Below are 23,323 nucleotides of genomic sequence, written 5' to 3'. Positions count from 1 at the left end.
ACGACGCTCGCAGACGTTGCACGCGTCCGTAATTCTGCCTGTGCGAAGAGGAGGCTCGGTGCAGCGGTAGGACAGGTCCGGCGAGTGCTCCAGGGGGAAAGTATCGTTGCATTTTGATCGCGGAAGATCGTTACTCCCGATCGAGGCTCGCCACCACAGACTTGTGCACATACTTGAGCACATGTTCACGAGCATGTATGTACATGTGTACAGAGGCGTTCGTACACGTGTGCTTACCTACGTACAGTACGTCGGCTCAAAGTTAATCTGGATTAACCGGTCTTGAATTTTCTGTGCGGAGAGAGGGCGGTACGCGATGTAGAACGACGAAGCAGCAACGGCAACAGCATCGTCCACGGGGAAGCTGGCTCTGAGCATGAGGATTGGGCGAGGTTGACTGCAGCAGAGGGGGCGGGTGAGTGGACAAAAATCGAGATCAAAGAATTATGCCCTCTGGAGAGGCGCACCGGTTGCACCGCCTCGTGCGCGCAACACTCGTGCTGGCGAGCCGGCATGCCGGTAGATGCGGAGGCGCATTATACGTGCTATCCCCGTGAACGGATTGTGTATGGGGATTCTTGTTTAGCTTGGCGGAAGAAGGGGTCCCGCGGATACATAACGATTGTATTTGTTTCGTCTTATTCAGTGAAGCATGAATGGTCTCGGGATTCAACCTTGGACGTTAGACATTTCCTTGCGTCATAGGTGTTGTTAATGATCCTGTTCCTTCGCGTTCCGATCCTCGGCGAACAGTATCTATTCAGATGGTGGCTCGTTGATATCTCCGACGGCAATTCTGATATCGATAAGATTACGGAAGCGATCCAACTTACGCTTCTTGCGTTTCATTCACCTTTACGTGATGCCCGAATCCTGTTCGAGAGCCGTTATTACGTATTGATTTAATTAGGATGAATATATTAGCAGGACGATTGTGAACGTATTACGATAACATTATGCGAATAGTATCGTAATTGTTTACGAATTGACGTTTGTGTAATTCTGATTCGTTGCAAGTTTATTTGAACGTACGTAGAAGAGTCGATCAAAATCATGTGTATAGATACAATGGCTGATAAAAGGTCTTAATTTTACAGAATACAATTACGATTACCAGGAATAATCAATAGATATGATATACAACAAGAGACAAAGGTATTTGTCCAGTTTGAATGTAGAAGTAAAAAGAGCAATATTTCCTATATTATTAAATATATTCAAATATATTCAGACAGTAATGAATGTAAATGTAATTATTTGTTGTCAGTTCCTGAGTAATAACTCAATAAGAGATTACAATAGGAATTCCAATTATTACAATGAAATCCACAATATAAAATAAAAGTACACGAGATGCACAGCAGATAAATAGTATTATTCGTAAATACGTTGTACTAATGAAATTCCAGTATGGCGACAGTATGAATTGCAATGGTGCGTTTAAGAAATCTCTAAGCGACCGGCGTGTAGAAGCCGCGATGAAGTTGATGTATCGTACCCGTTCGGGTATCGCTGCGCGCCGGTTGAAATATCGCGTAGCCTGTTGATAATTTGCAGAACGCATAGCCAGGAAGAGAAAAGTGGCAGTTGTTTTTCGGAAGTCTTTCGAACGACGCGAATGGCAAGAGTTCTCGCGGGCACACGGATGCCCGTTGGTAACGAACCAGTTGCGCTGTCAGGTTAATTTAATTGGTTCGATTAGAATGCATTCGCGTGCGCGAACATTGCTTTACGCAGCTAGCTGCCGCGCCGCGGTTATGCATGTTAACAACACAATTAACTACACGTTGGGTCGGTCTTCGAACGGTTGGATATCTGAACAGTAGACGCATGTGTTTCAATTAGGCAGGTAGAATTGAACATTACTGTGTGGCGTTTCACTGCGTAATCGCAGTAATTTGGTGAATGGGTTATAAATTACAATCAAGGCATAGGTTGCTTTATATAGAGCACGAATTTTTGTCCATGTCAGCACTAAATTTATTTCCACAATAGTTCTACTTTGCTTACAATTAGCGCGGTTTTCGCGGAGTTAACACAGGCTAATTATACTAAACAGGACGTTTTTAAAGAATTTCTAAGTACAGTTTTACAGAATCTTACGTTATAATCAAGAATTAATTGTGATATTTTTGAAAACGAAGCTTGTCGTTATCTGTCTAAAACTATCTGTCTAAAACTAAAACAAAATTTGCCAAATATGTTATCACAAAAATCATGTTATTTAAGATAAGGTAACGGAGCAACTGACAAATCAAATAAATATTTTGAATAAAAGTTAATTTTGATAAGATATATATATATATGTAGAATGTGTTATTAAAATTCGCTAATTTGATTATAGTAATTTGTACATAAAACTTAAAAAATGGAACACTTCTGGCTTGCTGTTGCGAGATGTAAGTGATAAATACGTGGAATGTTATCGTCGTTGAATGGGAGGTTCCGGGTATAATACGCGTCAAGAGGAACGTCGCGATTCTTATTAATTATTCATGACGATGTACGTTTAAAATGAAATTATAAGCAGCTATTCATGCGTCACTTTGCCAAATCGGTAGGTAGATTTAATCTTTTAGACGGGTTCAGCATTCGTGAACGGAAATGCTATTTGTGGCTTCCAGACGCAGGAAATGAAGTAGTTAGTAATGAAACAGACTGTACATGATAAAGATATTATCTTTTCACATTAACGACACTTTTATTTGTTCATAAATATACCCGTTAAATTAAATATTAATAATAATAGTATTAGTAATGATATGTATTAATATTCTCTCTCTCTCTCTGTTTCTTGTTTGTTATTGAAAAGAAATTCTTGTTAGCAGCATAGGCACTCTGTATATTGATAAATTATTAAGAGATTTTCGTGGAAGTAAATTTCTTAGAGCACACACAACCATGTGTGTATCCTTGATGGAACACAATAGGGTTAAAGAACCCTCGATGCAGCGTCAATTGATTAGCAATGGAGAACTACACAGTAGCGTGGGTTGTCAGATAGTCCTTTTTGAATTTGCAATCCTAAGATAGACTGCGTATGGTTATGCTCGCTTGTCTGCTACGCGTATACTGTGAGAATAGACGATAATAAAGTGTTGCTTGTCATCTGCAGGTACCATGATACGACGATGTTTGAAATCTATTGCATTTTCCGTGAAAAGATTTATCCCATAGCTCGTAAAATTATTCTCTCAGTGTTAAAAAATGTATTATCATTATGAAAAGAAAATCATAATACAGAGATAAATCAGAAGATAAACTTCAAAACTAATTTATGATGTGAATTTAAGAAACCAAAAAGGATTTACGTAAATAGAATTTATAGCGAGTGATGTATTTAATCTTAAAGCTTATATTCACTAAAATGATGACAGATCCAAAACAAATCTACGAAATAAAATGACTAGTCTATAAGGTAAAGTATTGTTATATTATCCAAGGAACGGAAATTTTAAATAGTTTTGCCATACGGAGGCTTGGCGTTGGTATTGAAACAATATGTTCCGTATCTGAAATGAAACACGATGTTATGATCACGTTGCAAACTTTGATATACTGACACAAGGAATTCTATTTACATGTTCTTTGGTGTCGAATCTCCGAAATAGACTTCCTCGGTATCCACAATTTCGTTAAGACACTTATGCGCCGGAAATGCTTTCGGATTCATTAGAGACTCTGCATATATTCGGACAGATCTTTGATGGCTACATAATTCTTTCGAGAAAAATATTTTTCCATGAAAACCATAAATTAAAAATTAACATGGGCTGCGGAAATTTTAATTAGAAATTAGAATAAAGTATTTCCAGAAAAATTGACAAATCTCATTCAATGTCAAAAAAATGGTTACCTTGACTTCTAAATAAATAATTAATAAATAATAATGCGACCACCTAATATTACTCAGTTAATAATTTACCCTTTTAAAATAACAGAGGAAGCATTGCAAAAAATGTTACGAAAGGATATAATCCGACGCTGACGTCGTCAAAATAATTTGCTTTATAGACTGGAATTTAACTTCATCTTCTAGTCGATCAACTCTAATTTCCGTTACAAATAATATCACAGTATAGGCATATAAGGGAAAAAAGAAGAATCTAACGTTAAAAGGATATTTCACTAGTGCTGTGAATTTTTTCCTGACCATCGAGCATTTACGATAGATGACAACGATTACGGTAAGCAAACAACGTAAGTGGATCCTTTATAAATTACAATGATAACCGGTTATCAGATTGTATAAATGCTGTATTTGATCGCTATTAAAATTTTCTATATTCTATGAAAATGTACCACCGGGATGTCTTAACGACAAAATATTATGATTTACCTCCACCGAAGATTATAGGACAACCCGGTTGAACACTGATGCCCCCGTTTGCGTAAAAGTCAACAGTTCCCGTGTTGGTAGCTGTCCCATAAAATCCACCATCAGTGTGAAGGATAACAACGGCTTCGGCGTCGGTTGATCTGATGTGACACGTAGAAGGATAAAACAGCGGAAGCGCTGGATCTAAGCCTGTATTAGGAGATTAGTACTCTTCTGGTTTTCACGTAATACACAATCTACTGTTTATAACGACGTATTAATATTTCGGGCACCACGCTGTTGAATCATTGCTCTAAATAATTATTGCTCTAAAATGTTTATGAAAACATTCGTATACTTGTAAACGCTTGTCCTTATGAGGGTGTAGACATCTTTATTCGTGTTATAGGAAATATTTTGTTATGGTGCTGATTTTGGTAAATTTGTTAAGTTGACAAATTTACGATAAACCTTTTAAACTGATAAATTTTTATCTAGAATTTACTATTCAACTATAATAACCAATGTACATTCGTTAATTAATTTAACATCTGATGACAATACCCCTATTTTTGCTAAATGTATATCTCTTACTTTTCTAAAAAAATCTTCTACCGGGAGGTATATACAATTGCCTTTCGTATAAAAATAAATGTCACGGTTATACACGAAATTACCTTACTTTTTATCAAACTTATAACTCACCCGTTATTCGACTGAGATTGTTATTCGCGTATCTGCCGATATTCCCAGCTATGTGAGCGCCCAAAGAATGCCCAACCACGTGCAACGTGTCTAAATCGATCAGATCGACGAGTTTGTTTAGGGATTCAGCAACCGCCTTCCCTATTGTAACAATTTGACTGGACACGTAAACGTAATTAATATGAAATGCTATATCTCCCCAATCCAGTAAAATGACGTTCACGTCTCCCTTGTCCAGATAAGCTGCAAACGCGAAATCGTAAAACCAATCGTCTTATTTTCCTGTTACTTATCCCCTTTTTGCATCGCGTGATAGTAATACCTTTAATTATTATCCGAGCGTTCTCTGCTTCCGTATTCTCCATGAATCCATGTATATAGAGGATACTGTCTCGGTCGGGCAATATGTCGTCTGCAATGTTTCCTGGATTCGTAACCATGCTCTCGGTGGATGTGAAGTGAGAGCTGTTACTGTAGTCGTGCAAAATAGTTTTGTAATAAGACGTTTATTAACTTTAAGCGAACATTTTATGAAGTTTAATGTTCAACGGAGTTGCGTATAGTAATAAGTAAATACTCTGGTATGCAAAAGTTTTCGATCAGTTTTCATTAATTTTCAGCATTTCAGTTTCATCAATTTTTCTCTTTATATGTAGGTATTTCAAAAGCAATGTTTTAAAGAATTTTAAATTAATAACAAATAGCAATGTTCACTTGTTCTACTGCCTTTTTAGTTGTCGATTATACCTAATATCAGTCGAAATTCTGTCAGATATCACCTTTAAACTATAAAACATGAAATGAAAAATTTGTTTCGCCAGAAACTTCAACATACAATTACTAGATATAAGTACAGTACAAAACGAAATAACGAATTTAATTATGTTTCGAACCGTTAATGATATTTCTTCCGCAAGAATTTAAAAAGTATTTAACGATACGAATTGTCATATCCGTAGGACACAAGGTCATTGAAAAGAATGTCACCATATTTCACAAACCCTTTGTAAATCTTCAGGCGAATTTTTGTACCGACATGCAACGTATCTTCCTCATCACCTAAATCAGAAAGAATGTAGTTATTCAGTGAGACGTAAATCGTCCTTTATCAATAATTCCTTTACCAGTAACAAGAAAGGTCACGAGAAAAGAAAAATAAATTCATACGTACATATTACCGCGTCAATAACGTCTTTGTGAATCAAATAAAACATTACATACAGATAAGCGTATGTTTTGTATTTTAACATCGTCACTTTTATTCCGAGATTTTTATGAAAAGTACACTACGCGTTCGGTAAACCCGAAGGGAATGTGTCCATGTTTTATGACATCCCCGATCGTTATGAAATAGATTGGAAAATCTTTGCTATATATATAAAGTACCCTCTCCGTGAGACTGCAACCTCCCACTGACGTAACAAGGAAGGAATAAAAGCGAAACTACTTCAATATGAGGCATATAAGTCATTATTGATATGCGGATTACAAAATGCATTGGGAGCATAGTTTTTTTTTTTCTAAGAGTACATGTATATTTTTTGCGGCAATAAAAGTCATCGTTAGATCTCGAGGTGAACATATGATTTTAACAAGCTTGAACACACGCATTGTTTGGATTTTTTATGTAATAAGCAAATAGAGAAACTACATTATTATACAGAGTTTACTACGCAATTGAGAAACTTTCTTCAAAAAAATTGCAAAAAAAGAGCAGAATTATTCTCAGATTTTTGCATCATTGAATACGACCTAATTTCGAAATATAGTATTTTTATCCATCTGTAACCGCTTTGAAGACACGAGAACTTGTCCCAGTTGTGTACGGGACTCTGCATATTATACATTGGAATTACATTATTATAATAAACACAGAGTATAATATGTAAAACAAAAATATAACATATGTAATAATGTATCAAATAAAATTAATATACAGGGTGAAGCATTCAGATGGAAACAGGTCGTTATAATTTTTTTTTTGTAACGAAACCATATATTTTTTAATACATTAACCGACGCATCTCGACATTCCCTATAAAAAAAGGTATTAACCTATTTGTGCCGAAAACTAAATTATTTATTAGAATAGCAGGTATTTTAACTTTAATTTAATTTTGTTAAATTTAATACATGAAAGACAAAGACAACGCAAACGCAAGAATATCTCTTCGCGTCTTTCCTTGTCTTTCGTACATTAAATTTGACAAAATTAAAGTTAAAATATTTGTTAAACTTACAGGTTTCCCGACACGAATAGGCTAATACTTTTTTTTATAGAGAATGTCGAAATGGATCGCTTAATATGTTAAAAAATATATGGTTCCATTAAAAAAACGACGATGACCTTGAAATGTGGCTAGAAAATGGCTTTCAGAAAGGATTTCGTTTACCATTGCATGCCTCCAGTGTATCTACTGGATATAGTTTCTGTAGCACTTATGGAAACGAGAAACAGTCGAGTCATGAAAAAATTGTGACTGCATCGAAAAGTAGCAAAACAGGATATAACGAGACTGAATCGAATTATATGTTATGTATGCTTGTCTATACAATGAATCTCATGATAAGAAATAAAATGTATGACATTTACGTAACCTCACCTGAAATTGTCATATTACATTGCAAACTGTTGCGGTTGTTGTTGGAATTAAAATGATATGCATGCAAATTTTCTGTTTGTACTGTGAGCATATGCGAATGCAAGAATATTATTAGTATTGTTTAAATTGAAAGGAAGAAACAATCCATACAATTACAGAATATATGATTTAGATGATTGATAAACGTATTTTGAAAATATGCTACTAGAAAGATCACGGTTTTCAATCTGAATTAGTCACTTTACTATAGTTACCAATTCTCATAACTTTTCTGTAATTGACGGTGTAATTAGAACAGATGCACATTATCGTACACCATGAAAACACACAAATGCACGCTAGCCAAATATCTAACATCGATTTCTCCGTATTCTACGTTTTCATCTTATATATTTTGTCATATAAAACTATCTGCTCTCACTTGTACCAGCAGTTACAAGACGCGCATGACTGCTAAATCGAAACATAAAATTCCCTTAAGGGTTGAAGACACAATAACAAGATCAAGTATCGCGCAATACATACGCATAGAACACACACGGATCGTGTTCTTTCCCACAATCATTACCCTTTGCAAGGAATTCTCTCTTCTTCTCTGCTTCTTTAATCTCGAATATCAAATATCCGAAGGATTCAACTTCTCAAAACGCGGCAAAGCTTCACTTCCGACAGATCAGCGTGGCACTCACCTACGCTGTTGTAGAGCCGCGTCTCGCGTTATACCCGCAAACACAGCATTCGTTAATTAAATCTTCTAGGTCAAGCGATATCCCGCGGGACGAATCAGACGATTCTGTCCCGTGGGCGTTCGCAGGTTAGAGCGACGCGTGAATACGCGCTTGGGCCAGCGCGAAACATCGACCATTAATAACACCGTGTAACGAGTATAGTTTAAGCGCGGGTACCAGCATGTCTTCCTCCTACCAACTTATGCTCTCGTGGGCTTAAACATCTGCATCCCGATGTCGTGATATCACGCCGGCCCTGTTTCTATATGTATATGTACATACAGGGTGTTCGTTCTAACGTTCTGCACGATATTTCAATCGTCCGTGATAATTTAACGTGTAATTAGAATTAGAACGACAATGATTAGGAAAGAGAAATACGGCAGGATTCTATCTATTGAAATGTAACCTTTGTTAGTCGAATGAGTATCAACGCGAGCTTCTACCGATTGAATTTAGTTATCAGAATGTGAATTCCTCTTATATTATAGGTTTCTGGCTATCGAATTACGCAGGGCCATTTGCGAAAATTTCACTTTTCTGGCCATAGGATTTACGATCGTAACTTGACCACAGAAAGTAAAATAAATCATTTTAGCAGTTGCAACTACTTTCGCTATATCTCGTAGAGAATTTACATGTTTTTTGCGCTAAAAAGTCATAGAGGAGATGTTAAAAAACTGTACAACATAAGTTGTTTATTATTGAAATTCCTTATTTCTTATTAATATCTCCTATATAATATGACGAAAACAAAATTATATCGCTCTATTTAGGAGATGTATAGCGATTTGGAGTTCACTATTAAAAGAAACATATTTAGGAAACATTTATTACAGCCAGATAAATTTTAAATACTAATTTTTTTCATTACATCGAACACCCTATATATGTATATATATATACATACATGTCTACCTACGTAAGATAGGTGGGTTGGTGGGTAGGTCGTTTACGTATTAAGTGTGTTCGCGATTTAGACACGATGAATGCGCCGTTCTCGGACACCAGCTACGAGGCGGACAGATTCCCTTTTCCTTCGAGAATTTCATCGCCCTCGAACACCTCTCTTCCTTTCTCTTCGGTCGTTTCGCGATCACCTGAAGTCGAGAATGCGTTCGAGGAATGACGAAATACATAGCCGCAATTCCAAACTCGAAATTTGTAATTGGTATAGTTCATACCATTCAACACCATTTTAGAGCAATCAGTCATTTTATTTTTAGATTGGAATTTTTATTTTATTTTCATTTTATGATTAGAATAATTAATACTTTAATCTAATCAATATTGAATTCTAACATACTTGAGTTGAAATACAACACTCGTACTGTATACAGCAAGCTTCATCTTCTATAACATCGTACTTAACAAATGAATATTAAAATTTGAAGCATGAGAAAGCAAGATAAATCTTGCAAATATGATATTTCATATACAACATATCATTCTGTCATGTATAATGCCATATGTGTAATATATGTAATAAATGTGTAATATATGTATAATCGCGTTTGATTATATCATATTTTGCAATTACGCTTACAAATCCCATATAAAATTATTTAAAAGCCAATTTGATTCTTACACCTGTAGTATATGTTTCTTAACAATCAAACATATTGTGTATAAATTTTTATCGTACAGCGTGTAGAATAAAGATAGTTAATTCGTTTGCATCGGTGAAAATTGCTCTTTGGAGTAATAAAAAAATATGAATAACAAAATAAATTGATGTTTTGGGCAAATCGTCGCGCACGCTGGTTAAAAAATTATATGTTTACGAACCGTTGAATTAAGACTTATTATTGATACTTTACGGTTGTTCGCAATAAAAAAGCATCGAACGAGCTGCGTTAGCTCCTCTGTAATTACCGAACATTCTGATGTGTATTCCACAACGAATAATTACGCGTAAAATAATAACCGATTCATGAGCAGACGAATCATTAGACTATACTCTACATTGAGAAAACACGATGTAATTCCCGGTGTAACATACGGAAGGAAAATCTGTCCGATTTTTCTTTTTCTTTCAATATAAATTGTTATTACGAGCGAAAGGCTTTTTAACTATGATCAAGAGCGAAAGCAAAATTTCTAATTTTTAAATAATTACGCGCAATTACAAAGATCTGATTGAGGTAAATATTTCCGTTTCAACGCACACTTTATTCGATATTAACATTTTAAATAGAAATGAAATATTCGAAATTTGTATCACAGACTGATAATAAAAGCGCAAAATATTTTGTAATAAAATCGGTATTTTATAAACTATTCCATTCCCGAAAATACAAGCCCAGAAACAATCTACAGGATTATCATATAAAAATTTTGATTAGTAAATATAAATTTAGCAAATTTAAATATCTTTACTGTCAGATACTTAAAATTTAAATATCCTCCCTGATTGAGATACAACAATTTTGTTTAGTTACTTAATATAGATATCATCACTAACTCAATATACAAATTCAATATACAAATTATGCGTTTAACTAATACAAATTTGTTAAATTCAAATCTCCTCGCTGATACGTGTCCCACCCTAGTGCCAATACTGAAACAGAAACTACATGGTCAAGACCCAGCAAAATACAATTACAAACGGCTGTCATTTCTCAGCTATAAAGCTTGAAACAGTGGTCAAAGCGAACACTTTGGAACACGGCAGTCTCGCCGCTCTGAAAGAAGAAACCAGCACGCTAAAGCGATGATCGTCGTAAAGCTTTCGCGAACAGGCTCGCAAAAGCAAGGAATCGTCGTTCCTTGTCATAACTTCTGCGAATCGACGAACAGTTTCTAATCCTATCCGTGATAAAATTCACGGGAGGGTTGCCGCGTAATTTCCATTGCATCCGGTCAACGCCTTCGGCATCCGGCTTAATCCTTACGGCGACAAATCTCGCGCGGTGTTAGCTAGTGGATGGTGCTGCAATAAAATTAGGCTACCGCGCGCTGTTATAATGCATCTCGATGTATGCCACGGAGATTTCTCACCCCCCTGCGAATTATCGCCGGTAATTCGCGGCTACGGGCAACGCATTACTCATTCTCGCGGGGGGGTTGACTTATATTCATCCACGTAATCCCTGCCGGATGATCAAAGATCCTCGACCAACGCGCCACCATGGTGGTAGCTAGCAGCGATGAAAGAAACGTCCACGGCGATATATACAATCGGAATAATATCGAAATGCTATGGGTATGGGGATGGAATTTTTTCACTTTGAGTGGACAATGAAAAATCGTGGAAACGGTGTCGTTGATTTTTATCTACATATTTGTAGCAAATTTCTTTTAATCTTTAGCAACTTGAATTTAACGTGAGAATCTGATTTGACAATTTAACAATGGTTTGATTATGGGAACTGAAGCTAGAATTGAATGAAGGAATTATAATAATTTCTAGGTAGTATTACCTTGTTATACATGAATTTCGTTGTATCAATTTTTTAAACTTTCTTCTTAGTAAATGTTTGTATCTTTTTGCAGATAAAATACTATAAAGTACCTCGTAAGCTACGTACGAAATACAGCGAACTAAAGTCTCGTTTACTTGATATACGCATAGAGATATCGACAAACGTTCAACTGAAAAAATTACAATTCCTTTCACATATTTGTAATTCCTCCAACGTTTTATGAACATTCCAGTTCAATTCTTCAGAGCGGACCTAACGCCACGATTGGAAGCCGAAGAATCACAAATATGTCATCCATTCACATAAAAGCTCAACATCTGAAATTCACAATTTCTTTCTCAAACATTGATCAAGTATCGTAAATCCTGCGCGAGATACACTGGACTAATATGTCGTATTCTTGATGTAGATAAACATAGGAGAGCGTAGCTAGAGATGGTAGCAGAGAGCAAGAAGCCGGGTGGAAAGGTGAAGAAGAGAGTCCGATCGGCCGGCAGAGGGGTCCGCGAGGCAGTAAGGCAATAAAGCAACAAGACAATGACGGTGATTTACGCGGTCCTACGGCAAATGGGCTTACCTAGATTTTTGCGTTGGTAGCACGCGTCGGCGAGGCGAGGGAAAAGAGAAGGGAACGATTTATTAATCTGCTGTGCGACAAGTACGCAGATGCGATGAGACCAGATGCTGGGGATTATTTATTTAGTTTATAACGCCCGAGACCTACCGCTACGAATAGCTTCGAGGCTATGAAAATTTCTCTTGCGTTGTTATATTATACAGGGTGTCACTAAGATAGGTGAGCAAACTTTGCTATAGCGTTTTGCTATTCGCGTTTCGTTCATAAGCATGAAGAAAGACCGTATAAGCGTAAATTCTATTTTAATTAAACATCAATTTTTCCTTTTCAAGACACAAACGTTTTCGCTTTACATTTCGTGAGAATGGGTGTTACGAGTGGAATTAAAAAGTTGAAATGACAAATTATACAAGACCTAAAAACATTTCGAAAACGTCCTTTTATCATAGCGATCTCAAAATTATGATGAAATTTTCTAAATGGATACATGCAATTTTGTTTTCATTATCGTTAGCGTAGGAAATATTAACCTTGAATTTTTCAGAGCTAATTTGCATTTACACGTTATTCTTTTAGGTATCTTTAAACGTACATATAGCGTGAAGAATACATAGCACTTTCAGCGTAAAGTAGGTATATTATAGATCTTATAATTATTCGCCAACAAATAGGAGAAACGAAATAAAATAATTATGATGTATACGAATAAAATTTATGAGAATTACGCTTTAATTACAGAATAGTATATCAAAAATCATTAAAAAGACATTATCCAATACTCTATTTCTTCCTCATCAGTTTAATTACTTTAATTACATACTCATTACGTTCCATTCATGTTCGCATACAATATATATGCTCGCATTTACAATATCCATTTAAAAGTGTGATACCATCTAATATGATTAATTAACATTCGAATCCAATTCTTTCAATATTTTTGTCTGCAAATGTTTATGCATTCGCCGGAGAAAGACACAAAATTCCAAGTAAAACACACGTTATAATATTTAATGTGTGAAACAAATCACTATTTAGGTTCCATATTCTTAGCTGCATTTAAAGGAATGTGAAACTGCATAAATATCCGTAGTCTATCCATTACAATCTTAATGACATTACAAGTGGGACATTGTTTCAACGTCTACCATCTTACTAAATTATCTTAACGAAATATTATTAAATCCATCGTTTTTTAATTATGGGTCTGCAGGACGTTTGATCGCTTGGGTCGTGATCGCAGTCCTCACTACCTCCAGCAAACCTTTAAAAAAATATATTCCCTAACGCGAGTATACTACGTGAACGTAGATCACATTAGCTACGGCCACACGCTATGTATTCGCAGATGCTACCAGAAAGCGTAAGCTGCGCGGAATAGCACGCGGCGATTACGCCTTCCAAAGACAACTTCAAAAGCCGCGTGGCCGCGGGCCGTGGTAACTCGTCTTTGTCCACCAACGTGTCGCTCTCGCGGCACCTCCAGTCACCACAGTCTCAATCCTGCGCGGGGTTCTCGCTTTTAGCCACGGCTTATCGCGATATTCCTTCTGACAACCGTTAATCCCGTTGCCGCGCGTTCGCCGGACTATAATAACGATCGGCATTGCCCTCTGACGAGTATATCTGGAAGATGAACGATGCGGGGAAAATCGTTGAGTGCGTTTTCTTTTCGCGTTAGCGATGTCAGATTGATGGTGTCGCGGTTGTAGGCGTTTATACTATCCATAACGTGAAAAGAACGACTCTTTAACCGTGGAGAGATTTGGAGTTCGTAAACGAAGCAGTACGATAAAAAGCAGTAATTGATATGAGACGTAATTTTTCATACTATCAATTACCAATATCATAACACGAAAACCGAGCAAAACTTTATTTGTCAAGAATCTGCCTTTAATATGCATTTAACATGCTGTTTATAATGCAGTGATATAATAACGCGGATTACAACGTACTCAAATTTGAGAAGAATAAATCGAACACTTTTTAACAGGTCTCGGTGATCCTCCAAATATTGTGAAACCCTGTAATCTTGTTATGAGTTGGCCCAGTTCGTATTGTCCTATCAGCCTCGAAAGACTCAGATTGCGAGGAATCGTTTCTACAGCGAGCATGCTAGAAAGACCAACAAAGAAGAGGAATCATTCAATGTCCTACCTATTGTAGCGCTCTCTTCATATTTCTCATTGCTCGATTCGTATCTCTTCGTCTTCGTCGTGTACACTCTGGTCCGTTGGTTCGTGTCGCGGAATAACGGGTCGTTACGAATCCCCGATGCACGGAGGCGCACAGTGCTGGTCTCGACATCTCGCATAGCAATGAAGTCACTCCGTAAATACATCTGTTTTTTCTTTTCTCGGTGCTACAGCGTTGTTGCATCAACTTATTGTCGTCTTTCGATCGCGGACGCGTTCTGATGGTTCACCCTCGTGCGCCGTAAAAGGCTGTGCATCCTAACCGGCGGACAAACGAAGGAATAGCATCGACACGGTCCCCGGTATACACCGTTAACCCAACCCAACCCAACGCTCCTAGCTCTTTCTTCAGGTTGTGTACAGGAGAAAGAGAGAGAGAGAGAGAGGGAGAGCTAGAGAGGAAGGTCGCGAACGATATCTACGACATGCCGATTCCGCATGAACGGGCAGAAAATACGATGCTGTATCGTTCCCCTCGGCCAACCCTTCCACGACCACCTCCCAACGTGCACCTTCCCAAGTTCGAGCATATTTATTACCCAGGAAACAAAGTGGCAAGTGCACGGTAAAGGCTCATTTGCAAGATCTACCTAAATCTACAGCAGTGTGTCCACTGCCAGAGACCAAAGCTGCCAGTTCCTCCTAATGGACACTCTGTTCGGCAAATATTTATCTTTGTTAGAGTGATTTCCTTCCGCGACCAGTGTCGTCTCGTGTGCACTGCCACTGGGACGATCCTTGTCGTTGATTCTACTCGCATCGATTTTTCATTCTCCAAATGTCAAAGTACGTTATTGTCTATAGGTATTGGGAATAGCCTAGTGGATTTGTGGTAGAACTATATGAATTTTACCGAAATGTAGAAATTAGGGGTAAATTAATAACTGTAAACTTGAACTTACTATCCTCTTACGAAGTTGGTAGATTTTAACTATCTATTAATTTTGACTATCTATGAATTTTAACTATCTATTACTAACATATGCAGTAGCGTATATTTTCTTTGTAAAGTGGAGAGAAAAGATTTAGTTGCATTATTTATATATTTTGTACGGGCCCAAACGAAATAATAATCTCAAAGTTTTTAAAAGTCCTAATGCCTTTTATATTTTGCCTTAATTTACACATGTTAATGATTATGATTATATAATATTTATGAATGGAAGTATTCGTACAACGCTATGTTCAATGTATTGCATATATTGTTTATTGAAATCAATACAGATTTTTAAGTAGCGATTCACCCTTGTATGATATATTAATTTACTAATTTAATGTACTTTATACTTCGAGATTTCATTATAGAGAAATTAAGGCGTTTTCATTCCAACTTCGTGTATACGCAATATTTCTGTAGAGTAATAAAAAATATGATCGTATTCCAAAAAAGGAAACGTAATTAATCATATAATTTACACAGCAATTATTCAAAGTTTCTTAACTTAAAAGACTCATCACGTATAATTCGAACTACGCAACTGACCTTAAAAAGACACACTGGAAGAACTTCGCTGACTTCAAACTGCAATTATACCAACCTGTTTTTCGACAGAGACCAACTTAATAAGTATAATTACGAAAATTTTGTGCAACGCGGAGAGTCGAGAATCGTCTTTCGCCAGTTTTGGCGAAACAGTGAGAACACGGTGGCCCTAGTTCTTTTTCTCGAACAGGTTGCATCGTAATTCCACTATTCTTTCGCGTACAATTCGCTACGAGGACAACGAAGTGCAATGCTCTGTTGAACGTCTTAACCGGTTGCCTCGGAAAAGCCTAGGAATAATGGGTGCTCAAGATACCGCACGATTATTGCTCGCCTGTCACACCCTGATATTCTTTCGACTACTAGGCGTGTCATACTCGCTATAATATCTTTCTTTCTATATTCTTTGCCTGTGAGTTACGTGTACTTTTTGCCAGTGGATGATAGACGATATACTAGATTATACAGCATCATTTCCCTTTTCAGATTTATTAAGTTTGTTTTGGAAAAATCACGCTTTGTAATTGAACGATGCATTCTGTTTATTTCTTGCTTTTCTATTTTATGTAAAGAACAGATTATTTCTTTCAAGATAGCTTCCTGTAATGGGATACTATTTTTTAGCAGCATATTGGCAGAATCACGATTACCAATACTTGTAATTGTCTTGTTATATTAGCTGTTATATTAACTTTCTTTTTCCTGTTGTATATGCATTATATGCATTAGCGTCCTACTGGATATTTTAAACGTATTTCGATTTTTACGAAACGTATAGCAGTATAATTGTAACAACTTGTGATTTTATCTTCATCAATCCGAGCCAACACAAACTCTTATTTATCGAATAAAATATAAATTGGAACAAAAGTTACGGCACACTACGTGTAAATTGAAAAATTCACAATTAACCTACACAATTCAATCTACGAAGGATCTCTAATTTTTATAAACGATATCTTCGTTTATTATCCGAAATAGAAAAAATATTTTAGATATAGCGAATTAATAGAACACCCTCTGTGTCTCTAACCATTTTTATCAGACCATTCTAATTTCAGTCAACTACGTATAATATATTTACGTAAATATTAAGAATCAGTAGTTCTAGCGTTAAATCCGAGCAGTTTGCTGCTGAGCAAGATCAGTCGCTGGAACGCGAGCAGACATCAAAATTCCCTCCACCGCGCCGCGGCGCAGCGTTGGTCAGTAGCACGTCTCGTGGCATCAGAAAACGTCTCATTGGACGCGGCGAACATTGACGTGTCCATGATCCGCATGGCATCCCTGAGCCGGTCGAGAAACAGAGTGCGCGCACCCGCGACGCAGCGCGGCGCTCCACGCAGCCGGGGACCCGTAACAGAATCATAAACACGAGTGCAACCAGGCCAGGGAGTCCATGTGGGTGCGCCTTTCACATATGGTAAGGACGTCCGCCGAGTCTCGCGGTGCTCCGATGCAACGAGTGCCGCCGTGCCAGAGAAAATGAAGCTGGATTGGCAGGGATTCGGGATAGCGTGCAATAGAGGATGGGAGACAGAAGGTCGAAAGGAGGAGAAAGAAAGTCGTCAGAGATCGGCGTGGTAGAACGACCGGGCGAGAGGCGAACACAGAGAAAACAGAAGGGAGAGAGTGATCCCAACCGATAGTGGTAGCATTAATAGCATCAGTAATAGTAGTACCGGTGGTATTAGTATTAGTATTAGTAGTAGTACTAATAGTAGTAGTATTAGTAGTAGTATTAGTAGTAGTAGCAATAGTAGTAGTAGTAGTAGTAGTAATAATAGTAGTAGTAGCAGAAGTAGTGACAGTAGTAGTAGTAATAGTAGAAATAGTGGTAGTAATAGCATTAGTAGCAGTAGTAGAGGAGTAATATTGGTAGTAGTAGTACTAGTAGCAGTAGCATTAGTAGTAGTAGTTGTAAAAGTAGTAGTAGTTGTAGCATGATCCAGCTAGTAGTGGTAACAGCAGCAACTAGCAGTTGTAGTGGTGAGGTAGTAGGGTGTACCTTACTCCGGTGAGCGGAGGCCACTGTCAGTTCTCCCGAGACCATAGGCTCGAGCCATCGCGAGATCTCCCTCTGACGATCAACACTCCACGACGATCCGCGCGGCAACGACCCCGCCAATCTTCCACTTCTTGGACGTCGGTCGAACGACGATCCTAGGGAGTCTGCGAATTCCACATTGGAGAGGATCGTTTCATCGGTCGCGACCAAACGCGTCAAGGACGGACTTGCTTGGTCAACCCCCGTCGAAATCTTCTCAGTCATCGCGCCACCTCTCCTTCCGTCTTCTTGCTTACGATCCTCCCCACTTCTATCCTCTTTGATCCTCTCCGGTGGACCTCCTTTCGCGGGGAGGATATCCCGTGGTGTTTCGAAATCGCCGTGATCGGACTGTTTATGAGATCGACGCTTCATGCGGAGGCGTCTCGCGTGACGTGTGCTCGGTACCGGCGTAGTGTCCTGGTCTTGTCGACTCAAGATCGCACCGGAACCTTCTACGTATATTGACTGTATATCGTCGGCGCTCATTCGAACGTTCGAACATTTTCGAGAGAATCGAGATCGCTGATCGAGCGACTGAGATTCCGTCGACCACGTGGACGCAGGCAGAGTGTTTCTTTAGTGGGATTCGATACGCAAACGGGAAGTAGGTGTCTACCGAAGTTGTTCTGTGGGCTAGTGGTGAAGTGGTGGGAAGATCACCGTTCGCCTGACTGCTCGTTGAAGCTACATCTGAGTAACAAGGTAGGGGTTAATGTCGCTGATTTTTTCTTTAATTTATGTTAAGCGCTTTATTCGTGGCTTGGATTTCTATCAATGATTTACAAGGAATTTCACTTTCTCTTCGTTTTATGGTGTGATAGATCATTCGAAAGCGAAAGTTAATGACAGCCTAACAGCCTCTGCCCTGGGGAATCTGACATATTTCGAATCTCCTGCCTTTCAAACACTAAAAATTTTTTATTACGAACTTTTACCTTACGTTCGTATTTATTATTTTCTTTACGTTGATTAATCGATGCGAAAAATTCAATTTACAAGTGTAAGCGAAAGTTAATTATTGCGAGCAAACATTATTAGTGAAAGTCGACACCAGCAATAGACTTTATCTTAATAAATATTAAATGCTTATTCTCCATATGAAATTCTATCTCTGTTCTTTCTGAACGAAAGAGATTTCGATAAAAGTGTGTTTTAGTATTTTCGTATAACGAGAATATCATTAGATATAATGTAAGTATTTAATATAATAAGTATAATAAGTATTTCTTTTCCTAACATTAGTGTTTAAACGAGACCAAAAACCACCGATGCCAGCAAACATTTATAATCTTTGTGCTAATCAACACGAACTTCATATCAATTTTGCTATAGTCTCTCAACTTTCATATCCCAATTTTATTTCCGTCTTGGTAAATAGAAAAGTCTTTTAAATAAATTTTAAATCTTTTAAATAGAATAGTCTTTTAATGTATTAAGGAATGCTTTAGTGCACAATTGTAATGGAGATTAAGAAATCTTAAGAATAATGCAGAAATACGTTGCTTGCAAAAATAAAGGCAGTCATGATAATAATAGAGACAAATACTGAATTATATCTTTCTTACACCACAGGTATTAAGAATAATCCCAAAATTGTGAGCAATGGTATATATATATATAAGATTATTAATAATAAAGATATAATTCGATATTTGTCTTTATTATTATCATATCTGCAACTATTTTTGCAAGCAACATCTTTCTGCTTTATTTGTAAGATTTTTTATCTCTATTACAATTGTATGTTAAAGTTTATGTCAATACATTAAAAGATTTTCTGTTTACCGAAACGGAAGTGAAATTGCGATATAAAAATTTAGGAACCATAGCAAGATTGATATAATATAACATCTAAGATATATATGTGTGTGTGTGTGTGTGTCATTCTCATTAATACGTAGTTAAATTTATGATTTTTGTTAAAAATACATGAATTTTTAGATATATACGCCGCGTTCCTGAATTCGTAGCAAATGTGAAGTCAGGGAGATTCCACGGTTGAAAATAAGATAAAAATCAAAAGTTAGCGTACATCTGCACAATATCACGAATCTTTCATACGCGATGCGATTCTGTTTGCTAATTATAAAAAGATAGGCTAATACCGGAGAAGCGAGTTCTTCGCTGCGAGTATCCGTGGAATGACGAAGCACCACCTGACATTAAAGGTTTTACTCTCTCTTTCCGCCGCTCGCGGACGTTAAGCAGCGATCGCACGTGACGTGGCGGTTGTGTGGGTGCGTTCCCCGGTAGAGAATGGCGATTTGTCAGTCAATTTCTTATCGGATTAGTGGCATTTAACGTATGATTACGCGTATACCCTTTCTGGGCACAGGTGCAGCGTTCCTAATCTTCCTCTTCGTTCAACATGCTGCCCTTTGCCACATGCCATTCCTAATAGCAAATGCGATTCCTCTCTTCTGCCGCTGCCATGCCGGCCTCAGCGTGGCCAGCGACGTATTAGCATAGCAGATCCTACTAGCCGTGACAGCACTTCCTCTGATAACGCCTTCAGAATTTTTTACGAGATCCGCGGTCCCGATAGCAACGCCAGATTGCGGATAATGAATTCGGTCCACCTGACGCGAAACGTGAGTTTGGATGGAAATCATGAAAGAGTGACTGGGTACGTGTAAATTATTTTATAATATTACTTTATATTATATTATGTTAGGTTTCGTAGTACAGTAGTACGGTAGAATAACCTAATTAATAGGCAGATAAAAATGTTCGGATGATATAACAATCACCTTTCCCATATTAATTATTTTTAATTTTAATTAATTGATCAGAGATCAAGGAAATTGTCGGTTTGTTTTAATATCTAACTGTTTATTTTTTCTGGTCATTTTAATAAAGAATGATATAAGTCAAAATGTTCGTTCCTTATTATATATTAGATCTTTCTTTGTGCTCTCGTAATTTCTGATAGTTAAACTTCAACATTCTGACTCTTCCAATACTCACTTTCACCGATAGATCGTATTCCTGTAATAAGTCCGAGAAAATTGGAAATATCCTCTGTAATATCTTTTGTTTGCAATTCGCATCAATCATCGCTCAAGCCCCCTATAGATAAAACTTCTTTCATAAAAACCTTCCCTTGTCACGATCCAAAAACCTTCTTTCTCACTTCTTTCCATTAAGTACAGTAGCGAATCGCTTTGAGAAAATATATCAACGCGATATAAATTACCGTAGCGGTTTTCAGGCCACAATTCATCACTCTACCCAGAATAAAGGACCTCGAAACTCTTCCCCCACCATCGATTCTTGGATTTTAATCTCCCTGACCCGTCAAGATGATAAAGGGCAAACTCGCCTCTTAATTCGCCCCATACAGGCCTGAATTATGAACGTTTTAGGTGGTGGATCGACCACTTAGAAATCAATCTCCCGGTTGGAATTCTCGCGGGTTGTTTGCACGTAGTTAGCACGGTATAGACGATGAATGACAAGAATTTACGGGGCTGACCTTCGTGCCGGTGGCGCATTGTAACACGTACGGCGTTTAGTCGGGTGAACCAGCTCTACTGGTTCCCCAGTAACCGAGGGTCGAGGAAAACCAAGCCGTCCCTTTTAATCACGTTTTCTCGACGCCTCCTCTTGTGTCGCGATCAGGCCACCGAACCACATTCCATTGATCATCGATGCCGCAATCCCTATCGATCATTCGATCAGATCTCATCCGAGATCGAATGATACGACAGGATTCGTTCGATGGATTAATCCTACTCGGTTTTCTATTTTCATATCCTGATCTTACTCTTGTTTCAACAAGTAAATAGAGTTTATTGTTTTAATTAAATAAAAAGATTTTATTTATATTTTATTAAGAACGATGAAAAGAATTCGTGTGATAATTTACTAAGAACGATAAAAAGGATAATGAAAAAGACATGTATATATGTGTGAGTGTGTGCTTTTATGTAACATTATACATTAACGTTATATATTATATAACTTTATATATGTGTTTTTCATTGTCCTCTTTATCGTTGTTAGTAAATTATCACATGAATTCTTTTCATATATATAGCAACAATGATTATTGATAAAATCAAAATCGTATAAGTAATATATTTTTTTAAGGGAATTGTTGATTCCTTGAATTCCACATTTTCTCGATCGGGGATGTCAAAGAAGGATCTGCTTTCTCGGATCGATTCAGCAGACCCAGTAACTCGTAAATGGGTGCGTCTTTGCGGTCGTTGATGTCATAGTCGTTTGAAGCTCTAGTGATTTAGTGCCAGGGCAAAAAGCGACAGTGTGTACTGTCGTTGACCGTATCGCATTTCTCTTGTGACTCACCTTTTCGCTATTTGCGATTCCCTCGAGGAAATGTCATAGAATGCAACTCCCACATAGAGATCACAAACTAGGCAACGCATACATCAAGATTAATAGCGTAGATAGAAGACTTAAATGACGCTATGAAAAAGTACATAGTGCGAATAATGATTTAATTAGTGCTGATCATTGCGCGAATCATTAAACAGATTGTGCAAATAAGCATCATAAACAGAAATGTATGATAAATAGTACTTTTTGTGATAGTTTGCAATAGTAGACCAATATTAGCACATTCTCAAAACTAATTTATAGTATTGCAACAAATTTTGTTTTATTGAAGTAATTTACTTCTCTATGAAGTAATTATCTTGAAGAGAGAAGAATTATTTTACGAGATAAAATATGAATTATCGATACAGTGGCTCTCGAGAATATTTCAACACCTGAGTTTTAACATTTACATAACATTTTTTATTCCTGTTCTTCAGTTATATTATTACGTATTATTTGAAAAGTATTTCGATTAACGAAATTCTGTAGATGACTGAAAAAAATGTTACATAATTACCAGCACGTTATGAAACACGTTTAAAGTAGTGCAATGCGATCGCTTGGGCAGAGGCGTTCAATTGTTCTTTGATACACAGCATTCAACTTCACTCGACGCACACCATCAATTTTACCAGCAGAAAAAGGGGCGTCATTGTTCCATCCTGGCGAAAGTAAAAGCGACTCGACCTTGCCCACGAACTTAAAAGACATATCATTCATTCTCGATGATAAACGTGTTTCTTCTGTCACCATTATCCTCCACAAATTTAATATTACAGGAGAGTTCCTTAGTTTCTTAACATTGTCCTACATTCTCTGTGGAAAATTTATATAACCAGAGAAAAAAATATAATCAATTTCTCGGATACGTTCGTTTACGTAATTGTTCGAT

The 23,323-nt window shown here is 37.2% G+C and overlaps 2 protein-coding genes across 5 annotated transcripts; one reads left to right on the top strand and one right to left on the bottom strand.

Moving 5' to 3' along the window:
• Positions 1-331: 331 nt before the first annotated feature.
• On the bottom strand, positions 332-22,418 carry LOC122568268 (lipase member H-B-like). 4 transcript variants are annotated; one of them, XM_043727833.1, is made up of 7 exons: positions 22,399-22,417; positions 6,025-6,082; positions 5,346-5,494; positions 5,024-5,266; positions 4,340-4,528; positions 3,582-3,720; positions 1,410-3,512 (listed from the first exon to the last, which is right to left on the bottom strand). In XM_043727833.1, the coding sequence occupies exons 3-7, from the start codon at positions 5,461-5,463 to the stop codon at positions 3,455-3,457; spliced, it is 747 nt and encodes a 248-aa protein (XP_043583768.1). In that variant the 5' UTR covers positions 5,464-5,494; positions 6,025-6,082; positions 22,399-22,417; the 3' UTR covers positions 1,410-3,454. The 4 variants fall into 4 exon arrangements, with proteins under 4 accessions (XP_043583766.1, XP_043583768.1, XP_043583765.1 ...); XM_043727830.1 differs by lacking the exon at positions 22,399-22,417 and adding an exon at positions 6,195-7,269; XM_043727831.1 differs by lacking the exons at positions 1,410-3,512; positions 3,582-3,720; positions 22,399-22,417 and adding exons at positions 332-873; positions 6,195-7,271.
• LOC122568386 (suppressor protein SRP40-like) lies at positions 17,523-17,984 on the top strand. The gene is made up of 2 exons (XM_043728063.1): positions 17,523-17,620; positions 17,687-17,984. Exons 1-2 carry the CDS (start codon positions 17,523-17,525, stop codon positions 17,982-17,984), a joined length of 396 nt encoding a protein of 131 aa, XP_043583998.1.
• Positions 22,419-23,323: the final 905 nt, after the last annotated feature.

This window comes from Bombus pyrosoma, linkage group LG6 (genome assembly GCF_014825855.1).
Source record: "Bombus pyrosoma isolate SC7728 linkage group LG6, ASM1482585v1, whole genome shotgun sequence".
Lineage (NCBI taxonomy): Eukaryota > Metazoa > Arthropoda > Insecta > Hymenoptera > Apidae > Bombus > Bombus pyrosoma.
Note: the sequence above shows the minus strand (reverse complement) of the source record. Positions and strands in the feature narration are given on the sequence as shown.